The sequence below is a fragment of the Battus philenor genome, unplaced genomic scaffold (genome assembly GCF_028537555.1).
Source record: "Battus philenor isolate CCGP_79_NKW_IND1 unplaced genomic scaffold, ilBatPhil1.0.hap1 SCAF_12, whole genome shotgun sequence".
NCBI lineage: Eukaryota > Metazoa > Arthropoda > Insecta > Lepidoptera > Papilionidae > Battus > Battus philenor.
In genome coordinates this window covers 15219064-15232239 of record NW_027181674.1, presented here as the reverse complement: position 1 = coordinate 15232239, position 13176 = coordinate 15219064, and the positions used below count along the sequence as shown (strand labels likewise).

Below are 13176 nucleotides of genomic sequence, written 5' to 3'. Positions count from 1 at the left end.
GGTATGGGAAAATTCCACATTCGGATATACGTACTAGAACGATTTTGGATTATTTTTATAGCGCTTAATAGTTTTGGATTTACTATTTAAGAGTGAATCTTTGCTTAATGCATGCTTAATAAATACTTAAAAAGATAAACATTCTTCACTTTCTGTAAACGTAAAGTAACGCGCAAGTATTTTTACAAGTATCCGAACGACTAACCGTTGTAAAATGTCAAATTTCGGATTAATTTTTATAGGTTACGAATACTTTGTTTTTGTTGATAAATAATATTATTTTCCATAACAGATTCAAAGATCTCTTAAAAGTTTGCTGAAGTAATTAAAAAATGTTTTCTGAAATTTCGTGTTTAAATTTATAAAAGTTACTTGAAAAACCTTATGATATTTTGGCGGGACAATATTAAAGAAGATTTCAAAGAATGTTCGGCGAAAAAGTAATAGAGTTGTTAAAAGAGACCGAACGTAACCGTGATACTATTGACCAGTACAACGTAAGTATTTTTAAAATATAATTGAGAAGAAAGAGTAGCTGCTAGCCCGTGGGAAGAAACATTGCTTTCTTAACTTTCAGTGGTATCTGTGTAACGATGTCTTTTATTTTTGTATTAACTTTTTTTATTCCTGTTGCTAGACAATAAACTATTTTCCAAGTAATACGCGGATAGTATGAAATCCAATTCCAGGAATCAGTAGAAATTAATGGATATTTCATACATTGTAGATATTTGATTGTATAGTTGAATTTCATATTGGTTTCCTCTATTTCCGGTGTATGTGATATTCGCGTTTTTAACATTTTTAGAGCAGTAATACATAATATGTGATAATTTATTTCTTAGAGGATCTTCATGTACTTTCTGCGTACAATAAATAAATTCCTTTACAATTTTGTGTTCAAATATTAAAAATTCAATGATAGTTTTAAAAAAATTGTCATCAGTATCTTTCCAAATTAAAAAATTAACATATAGTGAAAAATAACCTTTTTCAAGAACACAACAATTATTGTTCAGAAGACACTAATTATGTGATTTACAGCTGTAGTAGTTATATTTCATTTACAATTGTTAAGCTGAGAGCCATTTACAAGTCTAACCAAAGGTCCTCAATCAAATAGCCTTTTGAAAATTTATTAATTTGAATAGATAAGAAAAAAATTTCTAGTCAAAATTCAAGTCTCAAATTCTTTGTTTACTTTTGCTCCAATTATATTAAAATATAAATAATTAAATTTTCTATTTGTGTCTAAGAATTGAATAAGTTTCAGCTAAATTTGAGAGTTTCATTTATTTTTGTTAACTATTTGTCAACTACCTGCCTTAATAAAATTTACTTGCAGGTAGATAATACATTTTTTAATAATTGACCAGAATAAATTTACTAGCATTTGTTAGTGAAATGGATTTTTTTCCTCTAGATATGTCGTGTAGAACATTTTTCTGAATAAATATAAACCTTTGACTCTCCTCACCTGGAAAGTGAGCAGAAATGCATAACATGACTTTCTCTTCTTCTTCTTTTAAAGTCCTCATCAACTCTTATTGAGACCATATTAAGTATGCAATACATATTTTTTTAAAAGGGAACATATTTTTTCTGTCTTTTCATCATTCGTTTTAATTTTATCACCATAATATTACAGTCTTCAGAATGCATGACTTTGTTAACAACGCGGCTGCTAGATGTGTTTTATTATAGAGATTGCATTAACTATGGAACAGAAGTTGGCTTAGTCAGAGGAGGATAGGTCTTACTTGCACTAGATAGACAATCTGAATTCACCCCCTGCACTGTGAAGATTACAATATTTTAACAACCACACATTTCAACACAGTGTTATTTCTACAATAATAAAATTAATAATTGGCAAAATTATATCAATTCAACATAAAATATAACCAAAACATGTTATCTACAGTAGATATCATATTATTTATGTTTGGGTAACATTGATTTGAGATAGATTAGTAATCTCGCTGGACATATTTCTTTTGTGGGTGAAAACAATAGAAATTTTATTCAAAAGACAACTGATAGATATGTATTTCCAGCTCAGAAATGTTGCAGTGGATACCAGGTGATATCATAAATTACCAAAGTGCTCAACTCTATACTTTTATGTCACTAAATGTATTAGCAACCCATGTCATGAAATATTTACAATTATATGTTCTTTATGACGATATGATTGGAATATGAAGAGGAGTCCAGTGTTATGGAGGTTTTATTTTTAAAGCTTAGTTTTATAGAGTTATCCATTGTGCCGGAGAGCTGCTTTAAGTCTCAGCAATCTGAATATATCAATTTCAAGTCATTCTGTTTGGGTGATAATGGATTTTAATAGGGAACTATCTATATACCAGAGGGTTCGCAGAAGATATCAACTATCAGGGAAATTTGGATATCTTTCATAGCCAATCATTTACTTAATCCTATGCTCTTGGCAAGGTAAATGTGATAATGGGAGTCTTTTTATGACCATTTTCACAAGGTCGCTACATTTTTGTCTTTTCCATGATTTTTTCCTGCCTTCATAGTCCTACCGTCTAGAGGCATAGATTTTTTATATGTAAGGTTATAATTTTTTCAATTTGCCGTGTTACTTTTTCGTTTCCATTACGGCATTCGCTTGATCCTTCTGTCGCGAAATTGGAAGAACTTAGGATCTTAAGACGTTTATATCTAGAGCAAAGTACAATAAAGTCTTGTACTTAGCGTTGACTTAATTTGAGAGTTACGATTATAGATGGGTGGGGAGGAGGGAGCTGAGGCTCCTGTAGAGACCTCGAAGGCTTCTGCGTAGCCCATATAACTAAGACCAAAGTACTATTCCAACATTAAATATTCTAACATTATCTAGGTCGAACGTCTGACACAAGATACCCCCGTCCTCTGGAGGATGGACAAGGTTATATGAAGTTTTGGCAAGTACTTGTGTCGCGTAGGCAGGCAACCGTCGACTATGTGCCAGTATTGTGGTAGTGAATAGGATACAGCTGAGCACACGCTTGAGTGTGCAGCTTGGGTAGAGCTGCGCCGAGAACTCACCGACACTTTATGGAATGGTACAGAACGAGCAGTTATGGAGCGCTGGTATAACATTCTGCGAAAAAGTAATGTCGCAGAAGGAGGCTGCGGAGAGAGAGAGAGAGAGAGAAAGAACATCTGAGCTACCCATCCGCCGTCGAAGACCTGAAGGTCGAAGGGTGTTATACCACGTTTCTCCAATCACCTTAGCATGGCCTTGGCGACGGAGTCGGGGTGATCCGCCGCAAGAAGGAGTCGAGGGGCTGGGCCACCGCCGTTGAAACTGCGGTAGTATGCAAAAGCGTTCCCCTAGTTTCAACAAAAGTCCTTGAAAAAGGCTGTGGGGTTTTAGCCAGTAGGAGTTCGGCATAACCCTTTTGTTGCCCCCGCAGCGGAGGGGTGTCCCATGCAGGATTTCCCCACGAGTAAAAAAAGCCATCCATACACACAACGCCTCTTACGACAGGCAGAGAATCATAATACTTGTATTGCCTAAGTTAACAGCACATCAACAAAATGGTTCATATTAGGGTAATAACTAGACTTTTCCGAAACATATATAAACATATATTAATGACAAACAGTGGAGCGGAGTTTTTACCGCTTTTTGCCTTTAAAGTAAAAATAAAATCCATTCGGGATTTTCCAATGTTACGCACACTGGTGAAATCCTCATTCCACAAACTGTGTATTATCTTGTCACATGATTAATCGTAAAACTAATCGAAATTTTACAAGTCCGTGCTCGGGACCGCAGGAATGGATTTTACCGCAGCATCACGAGATTTCCGTATCATTAACCCACATGAGATTCTAAACCACAATCATTTGAGAGAAAAAAAAACATCGACCGAATGCCCAGCGAGAGACACATAACATAGTTTAGATGTTAACAAATCTGGTTTATCGTAATACTCTCCACGTGCCAGTCACCGATAAATCTTGGACGTAAAGGCATAAGCAAATTGTAGCGATCACATGTACAAGATATGAAAATACAAATGTTTGTAACCGCGTTAGCGCTTGCCGCCGTGATACAAGAGACTTTATATACCTTGCTTTTTGGAGGAATCCATGATAATAGGTTGGTTTCAGTATTTTAGATGAGTCCCTGAATCCCCTATGGAAAAATCCGACAGGTCCGTAGGTGTAGTCTTTCATGTTCCCGAGACAGAAGGACAGACACGAGACTATTTGTTGTTGCTGTCCTATCCAGATTTGCAGTGGATAATAAAAGACCCACACTCAACTCTCGTTAAACAGAAACCTTGTTTACACGGGAAAATATTTCTTAAGGTATATATACACACGTGGATAGATGGGTGTCCAGCATTGGATTAGATCTTTAATTATAACCTTTCTATCACTGTTCTCGAAATATGATTACAAATCTAGGATTGCTATATATTTTTATGTATTTATATACTCGTATATAAATGAAACGTAGGGGATAATGTGTTTAACTTTAGTAATACCGGAAAAACCCATTGTAGATAAATTTTGTAAAACGACGATAATTGTAAAAAAAACCCAATTAGTATTTGTGCGCAAGTCACTGACCTTAGCATGGTCTCTTGGATTTGGGTTCTTTGTACCGTTTTTAAACTTTGTTACAGTTTTTTAAACTTTGTTACGTAACGCTTAACGTGTCCTCTTCAAAAATTTAACAAATCCTTCATAGCTCTTAGTGCACGCGTGTATAATACATTTCTATAAGGTTTCTTACATCTTCCTTCTCTTATGTTTATATCCAAAATAAGAGTATATTATTGAATATATCTTATCACAACAATAAAGATATTATGGTTTTGAACTTGAATTTGCTCTTATTCTTGGGAAATGGGTTGTAAGTCTACCCAGCCTTATAAACAGTTAAGATCCTTATGTCATCTTCACTGCCGCTCCAGCTTCCTCTTCCACCAGCGTGTACTAAACACGTGGTGTTTGGTCGGTTGAGGAACTACTGCGTTAGCAACTGAACTCACACGTTGTTAGCGACTTTGTTTCGCACTGCGTAACAACCTTATTTACCTCCGTATTTTTATTGATTATATGTATCATATTCGTGAGCAGTGGTAGCCCCGCGATAGTGACCGTATGTCGCGGGTTCGATTTCCGGAACACAATCTTATATAATTCACACTTTGTATTACTTATAAAGGATTACCGTGCTCATAAACAAGTTTTCAGAGGATGGGCTGCAGCGCACTCTGCTTATCATAATACCTCATTGAGATCGCCTCCTAAGTGTGGTGATTATGGTATATCCTCCCATACATATCTTTGGGGGAGTACTATGCCTCACTGCATCTATGAACTGAAACGACGAGGGTACTTTTAGAATTGCTGTATTTTTGAGTGACGTCAATGTTCTTATCAGGGAAATGAAACAACGTTTACTTTAAAAGTCCAATTTTTTAAGTCTTATGCGGATTTTAGAATTCCGGAAGAAAGTATTTTACGATATGCAGATTGTATTGTATATATTAAATACAATTGTTAAGAATTGTTTGTTACAGTAACAGTAACTGTCGTGTACTTTTACCCGAAGCTCCGTGATGTTAGATTTCAGCGATGTTTGAGACAGCTATTAGACATTAAGGGGAGGCTTATGCCCAGCTGTGGACATGTCAGGTTTGAAATGATGATGAAGTATCAATAAAATTATAGTTTTACTACTAAGTTTATATGTCCTTCTGTCTGTTTTGTGAGTTCATGTTGCATGTAAAAACCTACCACCTCACTTTAGTGCAGCCGTATAGTTTCCTACGGGCTTCTCTGTGTCTTAAGGAGAGTTAGACTACGCAATATATTCAAATGTGTTTTCTCTAATAACCTACTGTTATGAAAGAAGAATATAATTGACGACTTGTGCAGGATGAGAAGGTGCGCCAAATCATCGAGGAGATGCACGTGCTGTTCAAGATGAATATGACAGATGCGTGAGTAGCAGTTATTATCGGTAATTAAGACAAAACTAAAATAATTTTTTATAAGAGTTTCTTCGGTGAAATTTTCCTCGCTAAACGACAAAACCTTTTTGATTTATGTGTTCATTTTAAAAATGTTTATACAAGTTAACCGTCTTAACTTCTGTGTTTCCGTCAATGCTATTTACCTGGCTTCATGTGTCACGCACCACATGTTACGAATCGCTGTCTTAGATCATAATTTTTTTTATTGTCTGAAGATCTATGCTGATAATTTTAGATTGTTATTGCCGTAGATGATGGATTAAGTCACTTTAGTAATATTTTAGCGTATTCTGTTTAATTCGCCAAGTCAATCCGACAATAATGATGATAGAAAGACATATATGTGATAATTTTCATATATTTGATTCGTCATTTGTTTTAGTTTGGTGATGTAAATTTGGTGCAAAAACAACAACATCTGTCTTACACAAAACGTGTACGATTGATGTTTTTAATTTCCGTCTCAGGCGAGCAAATATTTACGTTCAGCGGAACAGAATTACGTAACGACGCAATTAACGTGACGACAGTTCGATGTGTAGTGACGCCGCTGTACACAAACTGGAGGGAAATCTTCCGATGAGTCAATTTATCTTTTCTCGGTAAACTCACTGCTTGTTATGACACGGCAGCGGTTTCCTGGAGCTTTAGGGATTTGTCAACGTTTGATAGAGTTGTTTCTAGAGTTGAACTTTTTTTTAGAAATGCGACTACGGAGAACAAGTCGCTCTGGACGGCGGTACAGGTGCGGCACGCAGCGCTGGAGAGGAACAAGCGCTGCCTGCTCGCCTACCTGTACAGCCGCATGACCAAGATCAGGACGCTGCGCTGGGAGTTCGGCTCCGTGCTGCCGCCGGACGTCAGGGAACTACTCTGCGACAGCGAGTACGACTGGTTCTCCAAGTACTCCACCAACCTGGCCTCCTACATGCGCTCTCTAGGCCAGGACATCGGCTACAGCGGCATCGATCTTACAGAAAACCTGAGGCCGCCCAAGTCTCTATACATCGAAGTTCTGTGCTTATCTGATTACGGGAAGCTGGAGCTTGAGGATGGTGATGTGGTTCTCTTGAAAAAGAACAGCAGACACTTTCTGCCCACGTCGGAGTGCCAGACACTCATTCGACAGGGCGTTCTAAAGCAGATTACATAGCCTTTACTATCGACTTCCGGGCAAGTCCCCGGGATCATATTTGTTTAATTTTTGGTAACAATTGTATCGCCCAAAATAAAATTTTGTACATTTTTTGACAATATTTTATTTCTCTTCATTGAATATGTAAATTCAAAATGCTGCTAAAATTATCAATGCGAAAATTGATTATAATTATTTGATGTAAAGTACAGAAATCGATAGGGCCAACCAGTTTGACAGCATATCTGTATGTTATTATCAATGCTTTGCTCTTACCAGAAGTAGATTTTTGCCGTAGTCCTTTTTTTAAATAACATACTCGAAATTTAAAATAATGAATTGTCTTTAAGGTTCAATACTGATACGGGTTTAAATTTTTGGTTAATAGATTTTAGTATTAATTTAAATTTATGACAGTGTCAAAATTAAATCAAATTATGAAATATGACAATGACAATCACAGTCAGTAAATTCTGCATTCATCCAGTACTTCGGTATTTATGATGGTTTTAGACAATTCCATCTAGCCTATGACAACTGGAAGCTGTCGACACCTCACCGTCCAATGTTAAACTTAAAACAGAGTCTTTAAATTTTAATTGTTCACAATTGTGCATTTAGATACACTATTTTTATTAAAAACTTGAGTATGCTCGTACAAACGCACAATGTAATCATAAACAATAAATTATATGCGGAAAGAATTCAATTTATTTTTCATTTACCCTAATCCTGTTTTTATATATGGTGTTCCGGAAAGGTGGGTAAGTTACTTTAATAAATAACTACAAAGCCATGTTACGTAACTTTTCTTTCTACTTCTGCACAATTTTAATGCTAACAATAGTAGGGCCCGGTTTTAATAATAGGGCGCGACCTCCCATATATTCAGAATGTAATGTTTAGCGGAAAACCTTATATCGCGTGAAGGAGACATACATCTTGTATTTCCTATTCCCCGAGTCCAGATCTCACGTGTCTGGTTTTTTTCTGTGTGTACCTCAACAGTGTTACGTCAAAAAATCGACGATAAATGCCCGGGTAAAAAATAACATTCTCGAAATACGGCATTCCATGAGCGATGTTTCACGAATTTGCGGTTTTGATGTATCACTACTGATGTTATTTTTAAATAATGAAGTTTCTATGTGTTTACTAAATTTATATTCTTTTTCAGTTTAGTAGCCCATGCTGCATATTATAAAATATTCTATTTCAGTAAAATATAAGGCTTTTGAAAGTTAAATCATGCGACGGACTTTCCCGGTTTTGCCAACAGTGCCTTTATTGTAAAATATTTGGCAAACGACGCGTTTTTTTTTCTGTTATATATACAAATAAACGTTGTGGTTATTAGTTTTTAACATTAGCTAATGCAATTATGCTCCGTAACGTCATCCCACTGCTGTTTGTCGTGTTGTTGTGTCGGGTTGCATCGACACCGTCAGTTGGTCGTGATTCACAACAAAGATGTCTTCATGTTTTATTACGACCGTAAATACCTACACGATATAAAATATTCCAATAAAGAAATTGCGACGTTGTGTTATCTCCATTGGGGATTTCCAAAATGTGAGACCATACATTTTTCTACCTAATAATCGTCAGCTTGGTTGCGTTATCTCGAAATATGTGAAGAATAAATTTAAATTTTTAATAGACTTTTTTGTTTTGTTTTTCTAATGTCTACCCGCTGTAATGTTGGCTGCAATGATCATCGCAATGTCCCTGTCGGTAAAGAAGCTATATTGTTCAGAAATATTTTATAAAACTTGAAATAAATCAGGTAACACTGTTTTTACTTTTATACCGAACATTTATGAACAACAATGTGTTAATCGTAAATTAAAATTTCATAAAAGAATTATAATTGGCGAATCAAAATAAGCGATACTTGAACCGGGTAAAACAAAACCGATTAATATTAGGAGTTTATAGACTTTTGTAATTCAAGCCGAAACAGATAAAAAATAGTCCGTTCTGATTGAATATTCTTCTTAATATATATTTAAGTTTTTCATAAATGGCTTATTTCGATCATTTATAAAATAAGTGGCAAGTAAATGTAATAATACTATCTTCAGGGCTATCGGATTCTCAAAACGCCGATGTGCCTCTCCGAAATCGCCGGCAACATCAAGGGTCTGCTGGGATTTATCGAGGAGTTGGCTTGGCTTGATTAAGACCAACCATGAGGCAAAATGAGCGCAGCGCTGCTTGGTTGCGGAAACCAGCTCGTTGACAACACAAGATAAGACAATGTAATACGATTTTAACATTGACGTATAAAAATGTTGCCATAGTAATCTGGTAGTTTAAAAAAGAATAATAAAGAATGAAAATAAGATCTTTGTACTTCTTTGTATTTGTTTTTATTCTCTGCGATAAATTGTTTTTGTACCAGTGCTGCGCAAGGTTCCTGATTAAACAGGAGATATTAACGTGGATACTTATTTAATTATTTTTTTTTATATTTAAAATAAATCAGTTTGTATATGCTATGATGCAACGTGCTCATCGACAAGGCTCGTGCAGCTTCTACCCTTACTGCTTATCGATTTATAATATCCTCAATTGATATGGAAATTGCATATATATATACTATTTTTATGATAGAGACAGATATATGGCTATGTTCAAATTCGAACTAAAAGATTGAAATGAAAAATTATGCGATATGAGGTCCTGAAATTAATAATAAAAAAATTATTGTCTTATTTTACATTCTGAAGACTGTTATTGTGGAAAAACTCGGAATGTAGTCTGCTTCCAAACGGTTTCTTTGCAAACTTATGGGGGAGGCCTGTCTCGTAGTGGACGTCTTATGGTTTGAAATGAGGTTATAGATGATGATTGTCTCATTACACTAATAATAACCGAGATTTTTATATTTAACTACATTTACCACAGGTGTCTCAGTTTATGTTGACCGGGATGAGATTCCGAATAGCGCAGGTTGGCCCTTATATTATGAACATAAAAACATGAATGAAAATTTATTTCTTCTTTTTTGAATAAAATATTTTACCACTTGAACATTCCGCCCGTGTTGACATTTTTTAAATAATGTTTTATGCTCGACTACCGAAGAATAAAGACAACGGTCTCAAGGTAATTGTTCACATTTACTCGGCGGAAATGAATAATTAGAAAGAAGTAAATCCATGCATGTTTTATTCATTTTTTCATTTTACACAATATACATAAAAAGCTTTTTAAAGAATTACGTATATAAAAATTATAATGGCAGATAAGCAATGGCCCTGTTTGTCCAGGTTTTTTAATTTTTCTTCTATTTTCTTTATTTATTATCAGAATATGCGCAATTATTGTTTTTAAAACAGTTGTTTTGAAAAGCCTAAGGATTTTCAAGGTCGTTTTTACTTTTGAGCTGCATAAAATCGATTGTATTTTTGAGTATTAGCTGAAGAGGAAAGCTACTACCTCCATGTAACAGTCGTTTTTACTTATCAATCCTCGCACCTGGAGCAGCGGTGTTCTAGTATTAGATTCTTAGAAGGTGGCACACTTACCACTAATAAACGGCGAAGGAAAATATGATCAAAGTACGTGCTGCATTTAATAAACAAATGATTATGATTTTTCACCAATACGTGTTGAGCTCATGTGGTAATACAACAACCTTCTCTACTCGAACTAACCAACTCGAGTAAGGCTCGACTTTTATTTTTTTCGTATTTTCGCTAATGCAAGGAAAGATTGTTATGGAGAGACAAAATGGAAAATTTCGAAGAAAATGATAAAAATATTACTTTACCCGTATGAACCACAGAGTATATTAACATACCTGTTCCCAGTTGTCAAACGATTGACGTGTATCAAAATCGAAAAAGGCATAATTGGGTGTAATAAAACAAAAAATATGATGTACCATAAAGCATTACAATTAAAATTTGCCACTTTATTACTCAAGTCTCGATGTGCAAAATTAAAAAACTTATTTTGGTAATTTAACGTAATTTCAGACTTTTTACTGCAGTGCGAAATGGCTATGACTTTTGATAGTCTGAAGTCTTTTGAGCAAGAAGAATAATAAATAATAATACTATCTATAATAATATTAATTTTTTTTTATATATCAATAATTAACTTATTTTATATATACATGATTAAGTAAAAATAGATTACGTGTTATATTTCTCTTTTTTCATGCCAATAGTTTATCTGTGTCGATTTTTCTTTTAAATTTAATTTTTACGTTTTTGTTTTTGTTATTACATTCTTTTTAACACAAAGCGTAGTTGACGATACGGTGTTTTGTATAAAAAAATATTAATTGCATTGGGATTTTACTTAGGTAAGGAAAACATTGCAATAACAGTTGCCAGTGCTCGTGTAAACATTTCCCCGAGCACCGGGAGTGTCCGGGCCGGCGCCGAGGGAAACCCGCCTTGGCAACAGTTTTGGGCGCGCGTGATTCATGCAGGATTTCCGCCAAAATTCATAACGGGTTCCAATAGCGCAGCCCGCGTCGCCGCACCGCCTCAATGCTAATTATATCCGTAAGTGTTCACTTTTAGTTACACGTCATAATCTATCATCGCTAGTTCGTTAGGTAGGCATTAAAATGATTTAATGGTTGCCTTGGATCATATGTTTACGTTCCAACGCGTCGCCTTCACATAACCTGTACAAGGTAATTTGTTATAGGTGTAGAAGCTTATAATGTATAGCTCATTTGTCAGCAAAAAGATTTAAGATATTGCGCTTATTTCCAATCACCTCCTGTTCAAAGTGATCACTCTGAAAAATGGACAATAACTGGCAGTGCAAAGTTTACATGGAGAGAAAATAAAAAATGATTAATATTCATACGTAGTTATTCGAATTTTAAAAATATTTTCTCACTATTTTATCATCACTTACGTACGTATCACGCATTAATCGATAGCAAATGAACTACCTATACATATATACTCACCGCTTTGAAGCTTTTACACCAGGAACCAACCACTCTGTATAGTAGTTAAATTAGTTCATAGCAATACCACGTGACCATGCATTCAGTCATGTGTTAAAAACGCTACTATGTACGCGCTAAGATCAAACAACGGATTCCGTAAATGCTTCAATTACCAAAAATGCTTCGACCGCGTTATTTGTAAAGACTATGCTTTGGAAAAACTTGTTGTCCACTGCGAGCTTTGCGATGGATTTATTAAGAGGGTGCCCACAAGGAATCACAGCTACATATGCGTGTGCGGACTGACTGCAAGAAGGGCCGTGCAACAACTTCCTTGATCGTCTGCTTCACCAAGATCAAAAGGCTAAGAAGGAGAACACCGCATGATTTGAATTGGTATAGACTTTCATTTTACCTTCTCCCTCACTTCCTCTGTACTACATCTGTTAACATGTTTTTGGTAATTGCATAATGCAATTATTCTAACAAAAAGATTGATTTCAGCAAGAAAAATAAGAGGGTTGATGATGAGAGGGCTATGCTCGGAGTTTCGCTGCGAGATTGAATCAGAAATAAGAAGATCTACAAAAGAACCAGGATTGTCGAAGAAGAAGAAGAAAGGTTCTCGAGTGGTAATCGCGGCGATGACATCATTAAGGTTGCGGGGAGTCAGGATGCCGGCCGCGCAAGATCGGTCATTATGTAATGTAATCTTTCGGAAAGGCCTATGGTTTGCAGCGGGCGTCTATTGACTGAAATGTATGAATGAATGAAATAGGTAAAGTTAACAATGCAATCTTGTTCAAACTCGGACAGGAAAAGATACTCCGACAAATGTATTCATGTTACGTTACTGTCAACTATTTTAATGCTTGTTATTTGGAGCTCTGGTTTTACTTTTTCAATTTATTTTTTCAAAAATGTGAAGTATTTTAATTGCTTTAGCACCACAATTTTTTATAATCTTATAGCGTAATAATATAGCGAATGTTGTTCATACTTTAAATAAGTGAATGCATTTGTATGTATATATACTCATAATCTATTACTGTTATTATTTAACTATTAATTGTAATTATCAGAAGAGATTTACGGATTAATTCTTTGTA

General features: G+C 35.2%; 1 protein-coding gene across 1 annotated transcript; it reads left to right on the top strand.

Moving 5' to 3' along the window:
• Positions 1–307: 307 nt before the first annotated feature.
• LOC137932995 (DNA replication complex GINS protein PSF1-like) lies at positions 308–7212 on the top strand. The gene is made up of 3 exons (XM_068776719.1): positions 308–497; positions 5911–5975; positions 6711–7212. Exons 1-3 carry the CDS (start codon positions 426–428, stop codon positions 7159–7161), a joined length of 588 nt encoding a protein of 195 aa, XP_068632820.1. The 5' UTR covers positions 308–425; the 3' UTR covers positions 7162–7212.
• The last annotated feature ends 5964 nt before the right edge of the window (positions 7213–13176 follow it).